The following is a 22774-nucleotide window of genomic DNA, read 5'->3' as shown; positions in this document are numbered from 1 at the left end:
AAACACACATCGGAATAATGAAAGACACAAGATTGATGAAAGAGACAATGCACAAGATGTTACTGTTGAGATATCGAGCTCCACTCGTGATATGCCAGGGTGACTGTTGTGCATTTATGTCACCGACTTGTTAGTTGCAGATGCGGTTGGTACACCGCCCATGAATAATAGCTAGATGACAGCTATCCTTATCTACTCTAGTTCGTGGTTCAGTTAGTATGTCACCTTAGTTAGTTGAGTTTGGTTTGAGATCCATATATAGGGTTTTTCTATTTCTTTGTATGAGAGTTCTTTTGGCTTACACAACTAAGAAGAGGAAAACTGTTTTCAGCCTCCACCTTTGTGTGTATTCTCCCATTGTGTAAGTGAAAAAGTTACAAGTGAGACTCCTTCCTTCTCTCCCACAATCTTGATATGGTATCAGAGCCTTGTTCATGGTAAGGAGCTCAAGAAAGCAAACCAAGTTCGCGGTGTTCTGGTAAGAGGACCAGTATTGCTTTCATTTTTCTGTTTTGGAAGCAAGTCTCTGTAGGTAGTATAGTCGGAAAGTACAAGAGTGCATTGTCTCAGATTGAGACGCCCTTCGCGTTGTAGCAAGAGGGCAGTATATGCTGCGGGCGAGGGCTTTAGCCCTCGGTTGCTCTGTTTTTTTGATTTGAGATCATTTTAGGGCTTGTTTTGAAGGCGGAAGTTTTCTGCACGCACTCAGGAAAAGGCCCTGTTTTATGCTGTGCGACCACCGGTCGGTGAAAAGTTACCGTAGAAATTGTATCGTATGCCTGTGCGCAGAGACATTGGGAGTTACAGAATCATCCTTGTTGCCTGTTGATGCAAAATCGTCACTAGGAAGTGACTGTGTGGTCAAATACCACTTTCGTCAGTTTTGCAGATTTGCCATTGTGAGGCTGAAGCTGTGTTTTTTACAGTGACAGAATTTTTTTGCAGTGTTCTGTAATGGCGTCTGATTCTCTTTCACAGATTGTCATTGAAAAACTTGACAAGAACAACTTTCAAGCATGAAAGTTTAGAATGACGAATTTCCTTATGGGAAAATAATATTGGGAATTTATTGCAGGAAATGAAGAAGAACCAGTTTTTCTTGATGTTTCCAATCAACAACAAATGCAGGCATTTAAAGGATGACATGAGAGAGCCAGAAAAGTTATGTACTGGCTGTCTATCAGTATTTCAGACTCTATGATTGCGTATATTCAGGATGCAAGTACGCCAAAGGAGATATGGGATACTTTGTAAAAAATGTATAGCACAAATACGCAAGCCAGGAAAATGGAGCTCAAGCAAGAGTTGCACAATGTGCAAAGAGAAAGTATGAGCATCAATGACTACCACGTGAAGGTGAAGAAGATTGCAGATGCACTTGCTTCCATTGGGTCGTCAGTGGAAGATGATTTAGTTTCCGTGAACTTGCATGGTCTAGGAAAGGATTATGCACAGTTCCGAACATCCATTTCCGTCCGTGAAAGATTTCCTGATTTTGAAGAGTTGATTGCTTTTCTAAGTTCTGAGGAGCAGAGAAATAGTTGTGCATCTTTTTCTGGAGAAACTTCAAAAGAAACCGTTTTTTACTCAAATGCTGGAAGAGGTAGAGGCAGAGGTAGAGGAAGTCGATCTGGAGGCCGTGGTAGAAATCATAATATGCAGCAAACTCAAGAAAACCAGTCCTATGGAGGAGGACGTGGTAACTCTAGAGGCAGGGGGAGCCAAAGAGGTCGTGGTGGATGGCAAAGAGGCCAAAATGCAAAGATCAATGTTGAATGCTACTACTGTGGTAAAATGGATCATATGGCTAAAGACTGCTATAAAAAGCAGAATGACATCATGAATGGAAAATTGCAACAAGGGAATTATGCATCTTCTAGTAGATAGGGTGATGACAGAAATGAGCATTTGTTTATGGTGCAACACATGAACAATTCTGTGACAAGTGGAGAAGAAAGCAACGAAGTGTGATATGTTGACCCAGGTGCGTCAAACCACATGACAGGTTATGCAGAATTGATGCAGGATGCAAGGAAAATGAAAAAACTAGGATTTGTGGAGACTGGTGATGATACTGCACATTCTATTGTGCAGATTGGAAAAATTCATTTGTCTATGCAAGATGGGAAAAAGAAATACCTGTCCGATGTATTTCATGTCCCGAATATCACTATGAATCTGGTTTCTGTTGGTCAAATGGTTGAGCAGGGCTTGCAGGTCAGATTTAATCCTCATGGATGCTTTGTTGAGGATATGAAAAATAAAGATCACTTAATAGCAAAAGGAAATAAGAAGGGCAAAATATTTAAGTTAGATGCAGACATGCTTGAATTGAGTGCAGCAATGTTTGCACATGGGATCGGTGTAGTTGCAGATATTGATATCTGGCATAAATGCATTGGTCATGTTAATGTATAGCGACTTAAATCAATGCAAGCCCAAAATATTGTTGCAGGATTGTCTAAATTCAAGGTTGCAGAAATGCATAAGGTATGTGAAGCTTGTCAATTTGGAAAACAGGCAAGGAAACCATTTCCTAGACATGTTCAAGAGAGTAAGAAGCCATTCGAATTAATCCACTCTGATGTGTGGACTACTAAAGCTGCATCTATTGGAGGCTGTCATTATTTTATCATTTTTATTGATGACTATAGCAGAAAAGTTTGGATATATTTTATGAAAAAGAAAAGTGAAGTCTTTGGGCATTTCAAAACTATTAAAGCTATGGTTGAAAAAAAAAAGACCTGCAAATAAAATGCCTAAGGTTAGATGGAGGGGGAGAGTACCTCTCAAATAAGTTTGCAAGGTTCTTGCAGGAGCATGGCATAAAGCAGCAATATTCATGTAGTCATACTCCACAGCAAAATGAAATTGCAGAAAGAAAAAAGAGGCATATTGGAGAGGTATCTCGTGCTATGCTCAATGAAAAAGACCTGCCGGATTTTTATTGGGCTGAGGCAGTTGCTACAGCAGTCTATATAATAAACAAGACTCCCATTGCAGCAATACATGGCATGACTTCAGAAAAGAGGTATCTGGTAGGAAACCAGATATTTCTCATTTGGAAATTTTTGGTTGCATTGCCTATATTCATGTGCCAGATGAGTTGAGATCCAAGTTGGATCCAAAAGCTGAGAACTGCATCTTTATTGGTTACTCTCTGCCCCAGCAGAATGGTTATAGATACTATAACCCTTCTACTCGTAAGTTTACAGTGAGTAGAGATGTTGTTTTTGATGAGATGAGTAGCTAGTATAAACCAGTAAATGTGATTGATAATGTAGATGCACAAAATGGTAATGCTGCACAGAATTCACAGCAGCAGTCACAAGATATTAGTGGACCTGGAGCGTCCTCTAGCAGTGGTTCACATTCTTCGCCATGGACAGGGAGATTGAGATCATGAGAATCTTCTCAAAGCAATGCAGATAGTGGTATGCAGGTATTACGAAAAGGAAAAGAGAAGGTAGATCAGTCCATGTTTGATGTGAATGCAGGTCACTCTTATGTGGATGATGAATCTAGTGGCTCAGAACAGCGCATTGATGATGAGTTGGGTATTCCTTCTATTGTTACACCTGGAGTAAGGAAGACCAGGGATGTTTTGAGAGCACTTGGAAGTGAGTCTACTTTGCGTAGGTCTACCAGAGCTAGGTATCCTGTGGATAGGCTGAAATATGATGGATTTACAGCCATTCACTATGCCTATATAGTCAAAGTGATACAGGAACCAGAACCCACTTCTTTTGAGCAAGCCATGGGAAAAGAAAAATGCGAGAAAGCCATGGATGAAGAAATGGATACTTTGGAAGCAAATGCTACATGGGAATTGGTACCTTTGTCTAAAGATAAGAATGCAATTAGTTGTAAGTGGGTTTATAAGGTGAAGCACAATGCAGATGGTTCTGTGAAGAGATACAAGGCAAGATTAGTAGTCAAGGTATGCACAAACATATGGCATTGATTATGAAGAAACATTCAGTCCGGTCGTAAGGATGGCAACTGTAAGAGCAGTCATTGCTATGGCTGCATCAAAGGGATGGTCTTTACATCAGATGGATGTAAATAATGCCTTCTTGCATGGTGATTTGCAAGAAGAGGTCTATATGGAGCAGCCACCAGGTTATGTGCATACTGTTCATCCTGAGTTTGTTTGCAGGTTGAAGAAAGCCTTGTATGGCTTGAAACAAACACCTAGAGCATGGTCTGACAAGATAGGACAGTATCTTGTCACTATTGGCTTTCAGATTTCCAAGGCAGATTTCTCACCTTATGTGAGAAAAACAGAGAAATGTATTATGCTGCTTGTCATTTATATTGATGATTTGATTATCACAGGTGATAGTGATGAAGATATCCTTCATGTGAAAATGCTATTGAAGCAGAAGTTTGAGATGAAGGATTTGGGAGAGTTGCGTTATTTCTTGGGCATTGTGATGATAAGATCACCAAGTGGGATATGGCTCTTGCAGAGGCAGTATGGATTGGACATGCTGTCCAAATATGGGATGACAAGCTGTAAGCCTATTTCAGTTCCTTTGTAGCAAAATGTGAAGCTGAGCGCAGATGCAGGTGAGCTTCTGGAAGACCCTACTATGTACAGGCGCATAGTAGGAAGTTTGATTTATATGACTATTACCAGGCCAGATTCGAGCTATGTTGTTGGATTGGTAAGTCAGTTTATGCAGGCTCCAAGGAAACCGCATTTGGATGTGGCTAGACGCATACTCAGGTATGTGAAGTCCACATTGCAGTATGGACTATTTTATGAGACTGGGATTCAGATACAGTTGCGTGGATACACTGATGCTGATTGGGCTGGTAGTATTTCTGATAGACGATCTACCAGTGGATATGTATTTTCTTTTGGAAGTGCTGCAGTCACTTGGAGTAGCAAGAAATAGCCTACAGTTGCCTTGTCGAGCACAGAGGCCGAGTACAGGGTTGCAGCAATGGCTGCATGTGAGGTAGCTTGGTTGCATAAGCTACTTTATGATATGCATTAGTCTACAGATGGGCCAGTTGTCATTTATTGTGACAACATGAGTAGTATACACTTGGCAAATAACCCAATATATCATGCTAGAACAAAGCACATTGAGGTGCATTATCACTATGTGTGGGAGAGGGTTTTACTAGGTCTTATTGATCTAGTTTATGTCAGCATAGAGGATGAGGTAGCTGACATATTTACGAAGGCATTGGGGGCAGAGAAGCTGCGCAAGTTCAGAGATCTGCTTGGTATGCAGGAATTGGGATTGAGCTTGAGGGGGAGTGTTGAGATATCGAGCTCCACTCGTGATATACCAGGGTGACCGTTGTGCATTTATGTCACTGACTTGTTAGTTGCAGATGCGGTTGGTACACCGCCCATGAATAATAGCTAGATGACAGCTATCCTTATCTACTCTAGTTCGTGGTTCAATTAGTATGCCACCTTAGTTAGTTGAGTTTGGTTTGAGATCCATATATAGGGTTCTTCTATTTCTTTGTATGATAGTTATTTTGGCTTACACAACTAAGAAGAGGAAAACTGTTTTCAGCCTCCACCTTTGTGTGTATTCTCCCATTGTGTAAGTGAGAAAGCTACAAGTGATACTCCTTCCTTCTCTCCCACAATCTTGACAGTAACCAGGAATAGGAATCCACTACGACAAGAGTACAATGTTGAGAGCCAGCTCACACTCTCCACAAGCTCCCTCTCTCCACACTAAGAACGTCCAAGTACATGAATGATGGATAATGGATTGTGGCCACACTCTCTCCTTTTATATACAAAAATAAAGGAGTTGTCCCACCACAAAATAGGTTAAAGAAATAGAGTGCGCATAATTAGGTGGTGGCTGTAAAGAAATACCCTAACACAGAAACATAAACAGAAACCATACGACAAATCACAGACTGATAAAAGGACATAGTTAGGGTTAGGGTAACTCAGAGACAATGAACACAGTGAATGAATGAAGTGATATGCCTATTGGATATACGATGCTCATGCAGCAAACACACTATGCAGTGAATGAATATTGTATCTCGAACTCCTGTATCTCAAGGATTAGGGCAGGGGTAATGAGCTGGAGAGTGTGTCATACTTTGAACGGATCCTGAATCGCAGCAAGGCAGCCTCCGGATGTCAAATACCAGCAAACGCAGCAGTGAAAAGTTGGATCTAATGCAGACAGCAGTGAGGAGAGAGAAAAACTAAAAACACAGGCTGGACAGCCTGCAGGAGAGAGAAAGACTAAAAACGCACGCAGCAGGAGAGAGAGAGAGACTAAAAACATAGGCAGGACAGCCTGCAAGAGAGAGAAAACTGCCAAACGCAGGCAGAACAGCCTGGCGACAGCCTGTAGCAGTTGGCTCAGGGCTGTGATGATGTGGCAGGCTGTACGGCAGCAGGTCTATGCAGGAATAGCAGTTGCTTGGCTGGAATTAGCTCCAAACTGCGTGAAGAGGGCTGGAAATCAGGCGCCAACTGATGTAAACAGCAATGGACAGCTTCAGCTGAGATGTCCTCTGTGAACGGGGTGTGGGCAGTAAGCTGAAACACCTGAAATCTGCAAAAACGAGATTCTAGGCTGAATGGAGGGTAGCATATGTATTTATAGAAAGTTTGGGCCCTCCCAAGTGGGTTTGTGCTTATGGAACACAGAAACTCTCTAGGATCGCGTTTTTTTTAAATAAACAAGGTTTCTTCATTAATTAAGCATGTTTTGGGGCTGTTTAATTAAAGCTAATACATTTTTAGCTCAATAGTGGGCACTCGTGAACTTGTGATATGGCCACTTCTAACACCCTCTCTTAGAGGACAAGTGAACAAGCAATGAACAAAAATACCAAAGATGCACCATGGATACTCTAGTAGGGTGCACTCCACTAGATGCACCTTGGTAACAAAGCACCCTGAAGAAGAAGTCCAAATGCCATAAGCTCTCTTTGAAAGCAAAGTAGTCGAGCTAGCCACCTACACCTCTTGTAGTCACACAAGCACCACATGGATAGCTCGCCGTGACACCAAGATTCCTCCACTAGACATAGCAGCAATGCCACCCTATGATATATATACTCTATACCAAGAGGGTGGCTTGACACTAGATATGACAGATGGATGCTCATGGATAACAGGCCCATAGTTACTTTCTCCAATTAGCTTCAGATCTAGATTTCTCAATTAGACTGTGATGGATTTACTTTACTTAGTTTTCTGGCTAGACTAGATAGTTTATTTTGTTCAACTCTGTTTTACACTTGGTACTTTTCATTCTCTATGTGTCTCATCTGTTAAGAATATCATGATGAGATGTCACTTGTAACTGTATAACACACTCAGGTCTCCTAGGTCTTTACAGCCTTTTGCAGATGTTAATATGCCTTTCTTTCTTTTGTTCTTTCTCTTTGCATCCATGGTCATTCTTAGAGTACACCCTAGTTTGTAGCTTCTTACGGCTATGTCTAAAAATTGTATATACTTAAAAAAAAATCCTCTCTCTCTCACTGTCTCTCTGTTTTGTTTGTTTATTCATGAACATGACTTTCTTTGATTTTGTCAATTGCTGCCTTGATTCCCAATGGTTGTATCATCACATTATACTTATGTAGTATACCACATTCATTAAAGTGTACTAAGTCATTAACACTTGTCCAGGTATTTCACGGGTTTGTTATCCCCTTGGAAGGGTATTTTGCTGTTTGGACCTCCTGGAACAGGCAAGGTGAGTTGCTTTCTGCTTCGTTCACACAATGCTGGTGACGTTACTGTTGGTTTTTGATACAGGTTTTAACCTGTTGTTAGGCAGTTCTTGCAACTAGTTTAGTTATTATTTCCAGTTTCTTAATGCAAAAATGAAGCAAAGTAAGATATGGAATGGTCATTTTGATAAATCTTTGGATACTTCAAAGTATGACCGATTGGGAAATATGTTTAAAGGAAGTCTTAGGTACTAGTGGCAAGGTGCTGCCACACTCCAAATTCATGTATCATGGGTGGACAAAGAGTGCTTGTCAGAGGAGAAAATGGTTGAATATGTTATTTATTGAAACTCAGTCCAAGATTTGGAGACACCCCATAATAATCCTGAGGTCAAGATATACAGAATAAAACATGAATTTGCATGGTAATATTGAATGAGTATAGTAACCTTGGAAAACCCAACAGACTGGTCCCATAAATAGCAAACAGTAACCTTCTTCAGTAAGTTACTGATCTGTATGGGAGCATAGAAGGCTGTACATTACAAAATTTACTACCAGAGGGCCTCCCTCTCTTTCTTTTTGTATGTCAGAGCATTTTTCTTGTAGAATTTGAACTTCATTCAGTTGTTTGTGCAAAAGTTCCAAGTAGGGGCTCTGCATTCTTAGTATCTAACATCCCCAAAGTGTTGCTTTTCCCAGATTACGTGCATCTTTTTTTAACCCTTTTATTCAAGTTGCACCTATCAAAGTGCTTAGTGTTTACCAGCAAATGCTTTTAAATGTTCTAATGTTTTGGAAGAGCTCGGATCTGTTTGGGCTCAGCTGTTTTGACTAGAATCTCAATATGCATGAAATTGATATCAACTTGGGGTTTTGGGGTAAACTTTCGAATGCCCCTTGTCTAACTTTGATAAGTAATTCATGGTAGGATTACTCAGAAATTTAGTCCTGGTTATTAGTGTAAGTGCACACACGATTGAACATGGTCGGCTTATGGAGAAGATACAAAGGCCTTCTCTAATTAGGCCTTCTATAAACCAATGTGACATATTAATGTGTCAAATCATTATCTTCTTTATTAAGGTGCTAAATAAATGTGACATATTAAGAACCCTCCTAGGTTGGGTTACAAACAAAGAGTTGTGCCTCATTGTAAGAAGAAAAAGAGTTGCACATTTTTTAATAACTTTGATCCGCTGTTACTGCCTTGTTGTCCAAATCGTCCCGAGCATCATAGAACTTGCATTTTATTATAGTGTAGGCTTAGTTTGCATGAGATTTCCTCTTATAGCTGTCACCCAGCCTCCCATTGTTGCTGATGATGAGCTGCCATCATCTTCAGGCGGTTACATTGCTGTGTTCACCAGTTCCAGCCCCAACGACTCGTGCATTTTGGTTTCCAGCTTGTTGCCTTGCCTTTTTACTTTCTGCATCATCTCAATTTTGACTAGTGGTTACAATACTTGGGATCCATCACCAGTGGATGTCATACTTTGATTACTCCCTCAACCCACTCCCATAAGAGCCGTCGGCTATTGGACAGGTCATAGCTTTGCCCTTGAGCATCTTGTACACTCTTTCTTTCATTTACAACATTTCTTCATTCACTTCAGAGTTACCTTTCTTTTGTGTTTATGTTTTGATTTTTGCGTTTTGCATTTTATGTTTTTGTGTTTTTGCATTTGCATTTGAGTTCGGTGTGTTTTAGTTGTGGTTGGATTGCAAACCCTAGAATATCTCCAAAGGATGAGACTCGAGGTGATGATTATTATACCAAGGGAGTCTAGGGCATCGGATAAAGGGTGCTTGTTGGCTACCCAATAGCCTACCAGGACCCACAAAGGCAATGGGATCACTTTGAACTTTTTTTGTGTGTTTTTTAATAGTTTTGTTTTTTTAAACAAGATTGTTTTGGTCCTTTTGATTATTTGTGCCCTTACGGAAAATGAAAGGGATGGTTAGATCCAACACACCACAAAACAAACAAGCTATAACGACTACTTGTGGGTGTTGATGAAGAAGATAAGTATGGGAAATATGTGAGGAATGCTGCCATAGAGACTGCCCAATGAGTTTGCCATCTGAGCTATTGCGAATATGGGCGTATTTAGAGCTGACCACTCTCTGATTGAGAAGGGATAAATATGCATAGATGCATGTTTACAAGAATAGAATGCTAATGCATGGTGTAATGCAAGGGGCAATGTAGATGTCATGCTTAAGCAAAATGCTAATCATCTTGATGACATACATAATGCTACAAAGTACAATAATAATGTCATTGAAGTAACCAAAACCTTGTAAACATCAAGAGAAGAAGATTGCCCACTCTCACCATAGGATGGTGGAAGGAGAAGTAAGTACTTCTTCTCTTTTCGAGTTGTTGATGCCAATGGAAGAAAGGAGAAACATCCAAAGAAGAAGAGTGAGGTGTATGTCCAACTGAAAACTTGTGAAATGAATGGTCTCCAAGGTTGCCTTCAAGAAGGCAAGAACTTGGCATACCTTGACTTTAATGAAAACATATGTGTGAGTGCATTGTGTTGGGTTTTGAGATAGTCTTACTACCAGAAGGTAGACACACTAAAGATGGATTAAAGTAAGAGAAGGAAGGTGAAGTGGAAGAGAGAACCTAGGCTAGAGCGTGCCTTGCAAGAATTAGTAGGTATACAAGTGAGATGTGTGGGAGGTTTGTGGTTAGTATCATTGGCATCTGAACTAGAGGAGGGCTCCACGATCCGTGGGATTGGAGGATCTCTATAGAAATTGGGCATCAATTTATTCTGACTGTGCTCTTGATGTAGAGGGAAACTTAGAAAAAGAAGGGGCTCATCATGTCTATCCTCAAGGAAGACAAGGAGTGCATGAGGTAGTCTAAAATAGTGGTATTGGTGGACCAATTAGATAACCCCTTGGTGTAGCAAGGGTGGATGGTCCTATTGCCATGTGACCAGTGGGTCTATCCCAGGGTTGCATTTCATGTGCGAACAACAGATTTTGTACAGTCGTATCGTTTAGGTTGTGTGTGCTTAGACAATACAGTTAGAAAAAGTGATAGTTTTGCAGATTTCGATTGTTGTAAAATCCATAGCAAGAAAGAAACATGTTTCTTTGAGTTCGAAACTTACGAGACGTTTCTTGAAGTAAGAAATGTTTCTAATAGTAAAAAATGTGAGTTTTTGTTTTTTTTTTGTTTTTTTTTTGGAGGGGATCTAAAAACATGTTTTTTTGACAAAAACTGTTGGGCAATGTTAAACATGATAATGATGATGATGATGATGATGATGAGTAATGACTCTTGGGGACTCAAGATTTTGGATGAGAGACTTACTTTTTTGGGATTTTGTTTAGTTATTAGACTGTGTCAATCTAGTATCTATTCTTGTCTTGAGAGTTGATTATTATACAACTTTAGTCTCTTATTAATGGATTTTGGTATTTTTTCAATTTGTTTTGGAATGAGAATCATGATGTTGCAACTTGACTTACTCCATATTGTACATGGGCTATTTACATGTTTATTTCAATTTTCTTTGTGTGATATGTATAAATCATAATGCTTGAGGTCTGCAACATAGTATAGCTTATAACTTTGATGTACATATTTCAATTTCTTTTGGCTGTGCACTTGAGGTCTGGCTTTCATACATGCACATATCCAACAAGCTATTATTGAGGTAATCTTAGAAATTAAAATTTAAATCTTAGTTTGTAGTTCATTATTCATTCAACCTATATTTTTTCGAATCTTTTAATCTAGATTACTTGAGTTGTAACTTGTCATGACTCATGACTCTTGAGTCATTCTTCTACCTCCCCTAAATCTAATTTCCATCTCTTATCTCATCATTCATGATTTATCTATCCCAATACCTCTTTCACTTCATCTATATTCTTAATCTCGATTCTGACATACCTTCTCTTTCTCTTGTACCGTGTTGGTTGATATAGTCAACATGATACAAGTAGTCATCGAGAATGCCTCCAATTGTTAGAGGATGGGACGCTTGCTTGAAGCAAAGTTTCTATCCATTGTTTGGACCCCGTGTGTCACCCACTACATTGACCTCTTGATAGAAGACATTGGGTCACTTTTGTTGCAGATGCGTGCCACATTGTAGGTTTCATCATAAAGAAGGTAAAAGTCTTGGCTATGTTTTGTGTCTACAGTGATGTGGATCTAAAGAAGCCCTCCAAGTCTTGTTTTGCCACCATGTGGTTGCTTTTAGAGCGACTATATGATGTGCAAAATAAAATTCAGCAAGCCATGGTTTGGGAGGAGCTCAAGGCATGGCTATAAGAGGAGTCGCTATTAAGTGTAGAAGAGAGAAAAGCTGTTTAAAGACGTTCGTTGAGAGAGGCATTTTGGCATGATCTAAGTGTATGGGCCATAGATCGTCCCCTTGTATAGGGTGTTACTCATGATTGACATGGAGGGTGTTACCTAGGGACTTATCGCACACTTTATAAGAGAGGCCATTGAGGAGATCAACACATGTAGAGCACTTGATGTTGAGGACCCGAGGTAATTGCTTTAAGTTTTATACAAGTTGATCAACTGCTTTAAGTTTTAAATTCGAAAGGCTAAATTTAAGGTTTTCTTTTAGATGTAGTGTTGATATATTGGATGCTACACTAAGGCATGATGACATCCTTTACTTTGTCTAGAAAAGATGGAAGTCGATGAGATGATCCATCCATGGTTTTGTTGCCCTGTTGCATCCTACCTATAAATCTCTATATCTTTTTATGGATCAAGAGTTGGTAGCCAATAGAGATGCCTACCTTTTGAAGGCATTGGATGAGGACTAACATGTAACATTTCCACAAGAAATCATCAATTATAGTGACCAAAGAGCAACTACTTTTGCTAGCGCTCTTTGTTGAAAGAGGGTCTCTTTAGTCAAGCCTCTATTTTGGTGGGAATCTTTTGGATATCAAGTATCCAATGTTCAAAAAATTGCCCTTAGATCGCTTGGATATGTGACTTGAACTTTTGAAGTTTGAAGTTTGCAATTTAAACTTTTAAGTTTTCATCTAGAGGCTAGAACCTTAAGAGTTTATAATGTTTGATTGCTATGTGAAGTTTGAACATTGAAGATCATTTTACTTTTTTGCCCGATGTAGAATTACTCGATTAATGCGTGTGAGAGAAATTGGTCAGCATACTCTCTTACACGCACTAAGATCCAAAATAAGTTGGACACCATAGGTAGAGTGACTAATTTATTTTTGCTTTAACTTACGTATGCTATGGACTATGCATGAGATGCTTATGGCCAAATAGGTTAACCCTAAGTTAAAAATTTAATTGTCGAATGTCTTTCACAATTAATTTTAAATCTTCATATGCAAGTTGAAATAGTTAACTTATCATTTTGCTCCTATTAGGTGAATGTTGATGAGTTAAAGTTGAGCGAGGCCACGTTTGAAGAGCATCAACAAAGAGCGAAATGAGGAGCAAGAAGCCATCTTTAGGGATCTCTACATGCAGCTTGAGAAAATTGAATGTTGAGTCTCACACACTTGTTGAGAGCATCGAGTTGTTACTCGAATTGTGAGTACTAAGACTACGGCTGCATTAACTACCATCAGGACCTATGTTAGGTGAGACTCGGGGAGCTCCCTATTGCACATGTTGTTGCAGAGGATGCTTCATCTAGAGAGCCTAAGTATGATGATGATGGGGATGTCATCAATGATGGGGATTTTGATGAGCCGTCCGAGGCCTCTTTTAGTGAGGGCGGCTCTCCACCTTACAATATATTTGGGCTTGATGACAAGTCCTCAGGAGTGATGAGCCATTTTGTATTTTATCATTTAGAGTCTTTTTATGAGCATTAAGTGATAGACAATAGCATGTGCCATGGTAAATGCCATTTTGTATCTTTTTCTCTCACTCAATAAAAAATGTTACGGTTTACTTGACTCTAGTTTCAAGTCTTATATGGCCTTGCAATTGTTGTCTAAACTCAAATTCATGGAAACTTTGTGCTTTCCATGATCTATCTTTAAGTTGCACAGTTTATATGTGTGTAGGCTGATTTTATATATAATTTTATATGTATTTTTAAAATGAATGTATGAACAATGCATCTTATTATTAAAGTTTTTGTGGACGTACTATACTACACATATTTTTGTATTGAACGTATTGTACTAAATGTATGAAACCAACATGGTGTACCCTACAACGGTGGAGAATGACTCTCTCTTGGTTGTGGAGGTCTGGCTGAAGTGCCCTCGCTTGTTGTGCTCAAGTTCCTATGTGGGGAAGAGGGTCTCGAACTGCCCTTGGCCTTTGAGTGACACTCGTCGTCAAAGTGACCAGTCTTTTTGCAATGTTGATAGTACCTATTCTTTTTGGAAACGTTTTGCCAAATTGATTTCAATCTTGGAGGGGAGTTGCTTTGCTTCTCGCTACCCGATTGAGTCTTAGTGTTGTTCTTTCTATCACCTTGCTTCACCTTTTGGGAAGTCAAGGCCTCCTCTGAATATTGGGGTTTCTAATGAGATTGATCGAACAATTGAGCATAATGCAGTAGTTGATACTCGAACTCGTTGAAGGTGGATAACTAGGGCTTTGAGATGAGTTGTTGGATAAAATTGAAATATCTTTGTGGTAATTTATTCATGAACAATGTGACTTGATCGTTAGCTAACTTGGGTAAGCCATGGTGGTGAATTTAGCGAGCACTGGTGGTGAATTTAGCGAGCAATTGCTGATACTTAGCCAACTTGACAATCAAGTCATCCCTCTTAGTGATTTTGAACCCTTGGTGCTCATGGTCAAGGTTGATTTGTCGGGTATAATTGCAAGCTGTGTAGTAGTTAACTAGATGTGCCCAATGCTCAAATGCAAGGTGAAAGTGTTGGAGTTGAGAGTGAAATTCATGTATAAGACTTTGCATCAACTCGACTTTGGCTATGTCATTTCTATTCTTCCAAGAGCAAACTACCTCATATGAGTAGCAGGGATTAAGCTGGGGTCTTACCCTTGAATAAATTCCCACAAGCCTTGGGAATCCAAGATATGCCACATGAAATTAAACCAAGTGATAGAGTTAGACTCCTTAAATTGAATCTTATTCGTAAACACACGCTTGACTGATGCAAATGGATGGATGGCTTGATGAGGAGGATTGATGGGTGGCATAGGATAGAAAGGGGGTTAACTAGGTTCAACATGAGGCATTGATGTGCTTGGCATGGTTACAAAGGTGTGCCCTAAAGGTGGCGAGTGACTTGTTGATGGTCCACATGTTAAAAAGGTGTAGGATGGCCCACTAGGTATTTTCATGTTGGCAAATTGTGTGGTTGCTTGGGAGATGGGAAAATAGGCTGGGGCTTGAGATGTGGGGGTGGGATTACCATGCATATAGGTCCCCATGTGTTGAGAAACAACTTCTTCAATTTACACACTTCATTTAGGGTTTTACATTGACAGTCCCAAAAAGGGCTGGTGTGCACATTTTGGCCACTTTTTCAGTGGGTGCCCACATAGTGTGTGCCACCCTAGACAACTTATGCCTATAAATATACAGTCACTTCATTCATCCTTTACTTCTAGCATTCTCACGACTCTTCAATCATTCTTCACCCCTCTTCCTTCGTCATCAGACACCCTTCTCTCACCAGCCCTTTCCACTGCCTTCACACCCCTTCAAGAGAATATTGCATTTCATGGCTCGTGGCTGTCTTCACTCTTCCTCTTCTGCTTCAGGCGTTCTGTTCCAGCATTAGGTCTTGCGTTTGGAGGATCTTCCACTTGGCATCACCATCATTTGCTTGGCATCAACACCCTTTTCCATCAAGCTACACCTTCACTTGCGTTTTTCAGTGTGGAGATATTTTCCTTGCTTAACGTCACCATCTCCAGCTTGGCATCAGCATCCTAGTCTCAAGTGAGATTCTACATCACTGGAGCGTCAATGGTTTCATCATTCGTTTATCACAGGGGATACTGGGACTTGCGTTTTTGCAGCTTGGCTTCTCCTCCATCACCTAGCGTCACTAGTCTGTCACAAAGGCTACCGAGACTTGCGTTTTTGCAGCGCGACTCATCTTGCATCATCTGGGGTCATCATTATCCACATGGCGTCAGCATTTGGGTTGCTCTCCTTGCGTTTGCTTGCTCTGACACTGTGAGATTTGTGTTTTGCTACCCAGGTCACTCCTCAGCATTAGAGGATTGCGGTTCGCTCCCTCGACAACTAGTGATCATCTTCCACACCTCCGACAACATCCAAGGATTGCGGTCCGCTCCCTCGACAACTGTCTTTCACCTTCTAGTGATTACTTTGGTAGCCTGCTGCCTGGAGGACAACATTTTGCTCCCTTCATTGTGGATATTCCCATAGGTGCCGTTGCGTGATTCAGACAAGATAGTACAATTATCTTTTGACCTTTGGCTCCACTGTATCAGCTTTTCTTCTCATAGCTTGATTCAATGCATCATCACCATGTTTTTCTTGTGTTTATGAGTTTCTCTCTTGTCTTAGTGTTTGCCGTACACTCTCTGTGTTACTCTCCGCAATCCCTATTCTCTCTTTTCATTGTTGCTTATTTTGACGACATGGTATCAGAGCATACTTGTTATTTTTGACACATGAATGGATGGGTTGGGGGATAAACCCCCACCATTGGTGCACCTTCTCCTCTTGGTTGTGCAAAAGCAAAGGACCAAAAGTAATAGGATGTGCTTATGTTTGAAGATTCCCATGATGTGGTGTGGGGTTGGACAGATGGAATGGTGAATTGTGATGTGGAAATTGGTGTGTGGGAAGGTGTTAAGGGAGATGTGGGTGTAGTAGAAGAAAATAGTGGAATGGGTGGGATTTGAAATTGTGGTGAAGGTGTAGAGTATTCATTGAATTGATTTTGGGAATTTAATGGCGAAAATTGACATGTAGATAATTACGGAAATGAAGATGAGACATTAGACTGACTATATGAGAAGTAGAACTCAAAGAAGGAAATTTGGAAGAAGAGGTATGTGATATTTTCTTATATCTATCTCTATATGTCAACATACAAAAATCAGTTCTCTTCATGACTTATTCCATAGCCAATAGATTGGAATCTATCTTCCTTGCAACTTGTTCTAGAATCTTGCATAGATGTAGAAACAAAAGAAGGGTCACTTGTGTACCTTGCATTGGAGTGGATGTATTAGGTTTGGATCTCTTTCTCTAAGGGGAGGGGGGTGTCAGAGTGCAGCGATGCGGAAGCGTGGGACCAAGACTGAGAGAGAGTGAACACAAAGAGGAGAGAGAAAGAGACAAGTGTTAATACAATTACCTTTTACGAAAAAGAAAGAGACAAGTGAAACACAGAAAATCTGCAATGTAGAATGCTGTATAGGAATGCAGAAATATACACAGGTGCAGAGAGAATATCTGCGTAAGTCTCCGCCTTGAGGACCTCGATCTCCGTCAGCCCGCATGCTGTCTGTCACCAGCAGGCTGTCTCTGTTAGATGCAAGTGATTAGAATGTGTTGGAGGACTGCCATAAATAGCAAAAAAGAAAAGGCAAAAAATGACAAGGTCAGATGCATTAAGTTCAGCTGATTGACAGAAAATCTATCTGACTGCACAGCTTGGTCAACTGCAGGCTGCCATGTGGCACCTGCATAGATTGCTGACGTGGCGATGATGTGGCTATTGACGTGGCTTGCCTGCTGCACTCTCTAGGGAATGACATCTCTAACACCCCCTCTCAGAGCTTGGATAGGTCAAAAGACTGAGGGATTTGGCATGTCTTCCAAGAAGAGCTTGGGGAAGCGCCTTCTTGAATAAATCTGCAAGATTATCCTTCGTCTTGTAGTACTCCACATCAATGGTCCCATCTAGAAGCTTCTCCCGAATGAAGTGATACTGGATCTGAATGTGCTTATCCCGGGCATGGAATATAGGATTCCGTACCAAGGCAATGCAACTCTCATTGTCGCATTGCAGAAGAGTAGGACGAGTTTGGGGGAAGCCAAGCTCCTTCAACAATCTTTGAAGCCATACAACTTCACATGTGGTGGAAGACGCGGCCCGATACTCCGCCTCAATAGAAGAAAGGGCTACCGTGGGTTGTTTCTTGCTACTTCATGAGATAACACCTGAATCCAAGGTAAAACAATAGCGTGTAGTAGACCGTTGGTGGTCCACATCGCTAGTCCAATCTGAGTCGCTCCAACCTATAAGAAAAAGAACTGAAGCATCTGTACCTACTGGATAAGAAATCCCTAAGTCAGAGGTCCCCCTCAAATACCAAAGAATCCTCAGGGCAGCTTGCCAATGCACCTATTTGGGTTCACTCATGAACCTAGCGAAAAGACCTATAACAAAATAGTGATTAACACGAGTGGCCTTCCGGTTTGAATCCATAGGAGTAGAAATGGTCCGACAAGTCTCCATCTCAAAAGTCACCAAGAGCTCTTGAATGTATCTCTATTGAGAGATGAAAATCCCCCTCTGAGAGTGATAAATCTTGTGATGGAAGAAGAAATGAAGAAGCCCCAAGTCCATCATCTTGAATGTTTGATGTAAAGATGTCTTTGTCTCTTGGACCTTCTGTGCACAGTCATCTATAAGAATCAAATCATCAACATACAACACAAGCAACACACGACCAACCTCGGAAGTGTGCACATAAAGCTGCAGATCGGCCTTGGAGCATCGATATCCCAACTTTGACTCAAGGAACGAGTTAATCTTGTCTTTCCATGCATGCGGAGCTTGCTTTAGGCCGTACAAGGCCTTCTTCAACTTGTATACTTTCCCACCCGAGGATCCAAAGCTAGGAGGTTGCTCTATATAGATCTCCTCCTTCAAATCGCCATTGAGAAAGATCGACTTCACATCCAACTGATAGACATGCCATTTCCTATGGCCAACCAAGGCAAGAATAGCTCGAATAGTTGCCATACGAGCAATGGGGGCAAAAGTATCATGTAAGTCAATGCTTGGGCGCTGAGCAAAACCTTTAGCAACAAGGCGAGCCTTGTGCTTGTCCAAAGAACTATCGCTAAGGTACTTGGTCTTGAAGACCCACTTGACGCCAATCACCTTCTTGTGAGAGGGACGAGGCTCAAGGTACCAAGTGCCATTCCTCTCAATAGCCTCCAACTCGGCTTCCATAGCTTTCCACCAATGGTTAGACTACAAAGCCTCCTTCACGGAAGTGGGCTCTCTATCCTGCATAACACGGGTCATCAAACAATAGTTAGAAAAAACAAGCACCGTAGAATGTGCTTGGTTCCTCCGTGACCTCCGCGGTCCATCCTATGGTTCCAACTCCTTAGGGATCTCCTCGATCCTTGAATCTCGGAGTGTGTCACGGGCCCAACAAGGAGGTGGCCGGACCTCTCCTCGTTGATCTTCATGTGTAGAAGACTCGGGTACATCCACTGGCGGAAGCTTCACTGGGATGACCAGTGGAAGAGAAGACTTTAAATCAGAAGAAGAATCTTCATCAAGAGGCTCTGGCTCCAAAGGAACTGTCTCGGGAGCCCAACTATCCCTTGGATCTCCAAGGATGGGGTGCTCCCCCCCCCCCCCCCTCTCCTTGCCGGTCGGAACTTCTACGAACCGCACATCGCGACTCGTGTAGACATCTTGCTTGACGGGATGAAACAACCGATAGCCTTGGGACTGGAAGTTGTAGCCAACAAAAACTTGTTGTCGGGAAGCTGCCTCAAACATATCACGTTGCATCTTCAGGATGTGCATATAGGTGTCACACTCAAAGATGCTGAAATAAGAGACATCAGGCTAAGTCCCAAAGTAAGCCTCAAAAGGTGTCATCCTGTCAACAGTCGAAGTGGGAGATCGATTGAGGATATGAACTGCTGTAGCCATTGCCTTGGTCCACAGAAACTGAAGCTATGAGCAATTCTAATGTAATCCTTTTGTATGCTGATGTAGAGAGTGCTCTACTTATGGAAGAGATGAATTGGCAAAACAATGCATCTAGTAAGTCTTCCAGTGCTTTGCATACTAGGGACAGATCACAGCAAAAGAGCAAATATGATGGCAAGGGACGCAGTAAATCATGCGTCAAAGATGTTGAATGCCATCATTGTGGCAAGAAGGGTCACTTTAAACGTGACTGCTACAAATGGAAGAAAGAGAAAGGAAAAGGCAAGAAGACAAATGATAACAAGGAAGAGAAGAAGGACAGCAAGCCTAAGAAGAGCAGTGTAAAAATTGAAGAGGTGAATGTAGTCACTCATGACAGTGACAGTGGGAGTGATGTACTCTTTGTCTCTTCACACTTTGGTGCACATACTTTACTTGCAGATACAGATGATGACATGCATACCTGGATTTTTGATTCAAGTGTTTCCTTTCATGTCACCCCTCATTGTGAGTGGTTTTCTGTCTATACAAGGGGTTGGCATGGTGTTGTCCATCTTGGGGACAACTATGCATGTGAGATTGCAGGTATTGGCAGTGTGCAGTTACAGTTTTAGCATGGCTCTGTCTTTACACTTCAGCATGTACGGCATGTACCTCAGCTCAAGAAGAGCTTGATTAGCATAGGGCAGCTAGATGATGATGGTTTTCATACCACCTTTGGTGATGGAAAATGGAAGATCTGTAAGGGATCTAGGGTTATTGCCAGAGGTTGCAAGAGTGATACTTTGTATCCACTTCATGTATCTAGTGTGCGTAACCATGTTGTTGCTGTGACTGAGCAACCAAGCGTTTCTTTGTGGCATGGCCGGTTGGGACAGATGAGTCAAATAGGAATGAAAGTGCTTTCTCGTTTGGGTTACTTGCCTTGTCTTCGTTATGCTGATTTTGAGCATTGTGATCATTGCATTTATGGCAAACATGCATAGACGTCACATAAAAAGTCGCTTTCTTTGAAATCTTCTCCTCTAGAGTTAGTACATTCGGATGTATTTCAAATGCCAGGATTATCTTTAGGGGGAAAGAAATATTTTGTCACCTTTGTCGATGATGCTATACGGAAAGTATGGGTTTACCCTATTTGTAGCAAGGATGAAGTGCTTGACAAGTTTAAAAAATTCTTGGCATTGGCTAAATATTAGAGAGATAAGACACTTAAGTGTCTTCGCTTTGAGAATGGTGGGGAATATGTGTCCAAGGCCTTTCAGGCATTTTGTGACAGCAAAGGGATAAAGAGGGAGCTCATTGCCCCTCAAAATCCGCCCCAAAATGGAGTCGCAGAGCGTATGAATCGGACTATACAAGAGAAGGTCCGTACGATGCTGTCTAATGCTACATTACCCCATGGTTTTTGGGTAGAGGTTGTTATGACAACCGTTTACTTAATTAATCGATCACTAAACAGGTCTTTTTTGGGGGGGGGGGGGGGGGGCGGGGGGGAGCTTCCCAAGAAGCATGGTCAGGCAAGCCACCTTCATATGCTCATCTGAAAGTGTTTGGCTGTGAGGCTTTTGTGCACATTGGTAAAGAAATACGCAACAAACTTGAGCCAAAGTCTTGTAAATGCATTTTCCTAGGATATGGTGACGAGGGTGAAATGGGGTATAGATTGTGGGATCCCAAGAAAAGGAAAGTAGTACGCAACAATGATGTTATCTTCTGGGAAGATCGCATGCACAAACAAATACGAAAAGACGTAGGAGGTCCGTAGGGTTGTATTCCGGGAAGAAATACCTTTTGGATAGCAAAATGTGCCTGCTGTACAGCAGTAAACACCTGCTGTAAATGAACCTGTAAATGCAGGAAATGATGCTGGAAATGATTAGTTAGCTATTGCCCATGAAAATGAGCCATTATATATGCAGGAACAGCCAGGACAACAAGCTGTTAATGTTGATTTGCAGGCTGAAATGCCAGAACAACATGCTGAAAATGGAAATTTGTGGGAACAGCCAGCAAACAATGACCATTGGGTTAGGAGATCGTCTAGGGCTACTAGACAACCTGACAGGTTTGTTCCTGGTGCAATTAATGTGGCTGATTATGTCATGTTGACAGACTGTGGTGAACCGTCTTGCTTCAAGGAATCAATGGATAGACAGGACATCAAGAAATGGTATAAAGCCATGCTGTCAGAGATGGAATCTCTTGAAAAAAATGGTACTTGGGACTTGGTGCGGTTGCCTAAAGGGCAGAAAACCTTTCCATGCGAATGGGTTTACAAGATGAAGGTCACTTCTGGTTCCTTACCAAAGTACAAAGCAAGATTGGTTGCAAAGGGATACAAGCAGGAGCATGGAATTGACTTTGATGAGATTTTCTCTCCTGTAGTCAAAATGACTACATTGAGAACTATTTTGGGCTTGGTTGCAGTTGAGGATATGGAGCTCATATAGATGGATGTAAAGACTGCGTTTTTACATGGTGATCTGCATGAAGACATATATATACAACAGCCTGAAGGGTTTGTTGAACAAGGGGAGGAAAAAATGATTTTTAAACTCAAAAGGAGATTGTGTGGGCTGAAACAAGCACCAAGAGAATGGTATCATAAGTTTGATACATTCATGCAGTCCTAAGGCTTTCATAGAAGTCAAGTGGATCACTGCTTGTACACCAAGAAGGTAGTAGATAGCAGCTTGATTATCTTGGTTTTGTATGTTGATGACATGCTGATTGCTGGCAGGGATACTCATGCCTTGGATTCATTGAAGCAAAGTCTTTATGGCAGCTTTGACATGAAGGATCTTGGTGATGCAAATCACATTCTTGGCATGCGAATACTCAGAGATAGATCGAAAGGCTTACTCGATCTATCTAAGCAGGAGTGTGACTTTAAAGTGATATTTAATGTGACATTAAGGTCACAAACATTGAATGTGACATTAAAGTGACATTTAATGTGACATTAAGGTAAATCAAGGGGAACACGCACGAGGATGACCGTCCGGGCTCTTGGGCGTCCGAACGGGGTTAAAGGGAGCCTGGAACTAAAGAGAGTCCAAGAATAGTAGGACTCACCAAGGTTTGACGGCTGGCAATCGAATCACGATGGTCTGGTCAGCAATATACTAGACAAGGCTGGGAGGTGAAAGGAATCACTCGTGCTCATTCATCCGGACTGCTTCCTCTGGCTTCAATGGTCTTCTTCAGAGTCATCTGTCATTGGTATCAG

At 41.3% G+C, this 22774-nt stretch overlaps 1 protein-coding gene across 4 annotated transcripts in view; it reads left to right on the top strand.

Annotated features, from left to right (window-relative positions):
- Positions 1-22774, top strand: part of CCP1 (P-loop containing nucleoside triphosphate hydrolases superfamily protein) — an 87286-nt gene that overhangs the window by 50107 nt on the left and 14405 nt on the right. For all 4 annotated transcript variants that reach the window (XM_087679473.1, XM_087679470.1, XM_087679471.1 and 1 more), the window contains one exon: positions 7646-7712. In XM_087679473.1, coding sequence (XP_087535599.1) covers positions 7646-7712 — 67 coding nt within the window. The remainder of the gene's footprint in view (positions 1-7645; positions 7713-22774) is intronic.

Source organism: Lygodium microphyllum, chromosome 6 (assembly GCF_053477565.2).
Source record: "Lygodium microphyllum isolate KBCC chromosome 6, Lygodium_microphyllum_v1.1.10, whole genome shotgun sequence".
In the NCBI taxonomy this organism is placed as follows: Eukaryota; Viridiplantae; Streptophyta; class Polypodiopsida; order Schizaeales; family Lygodiaceae; genus Lygodium; species Lygodium microphyllum.
Note: the sequence above shows the minus strand (reverse complement) of the source record. Positions and strands in the feature narration are given on the sequence as shown.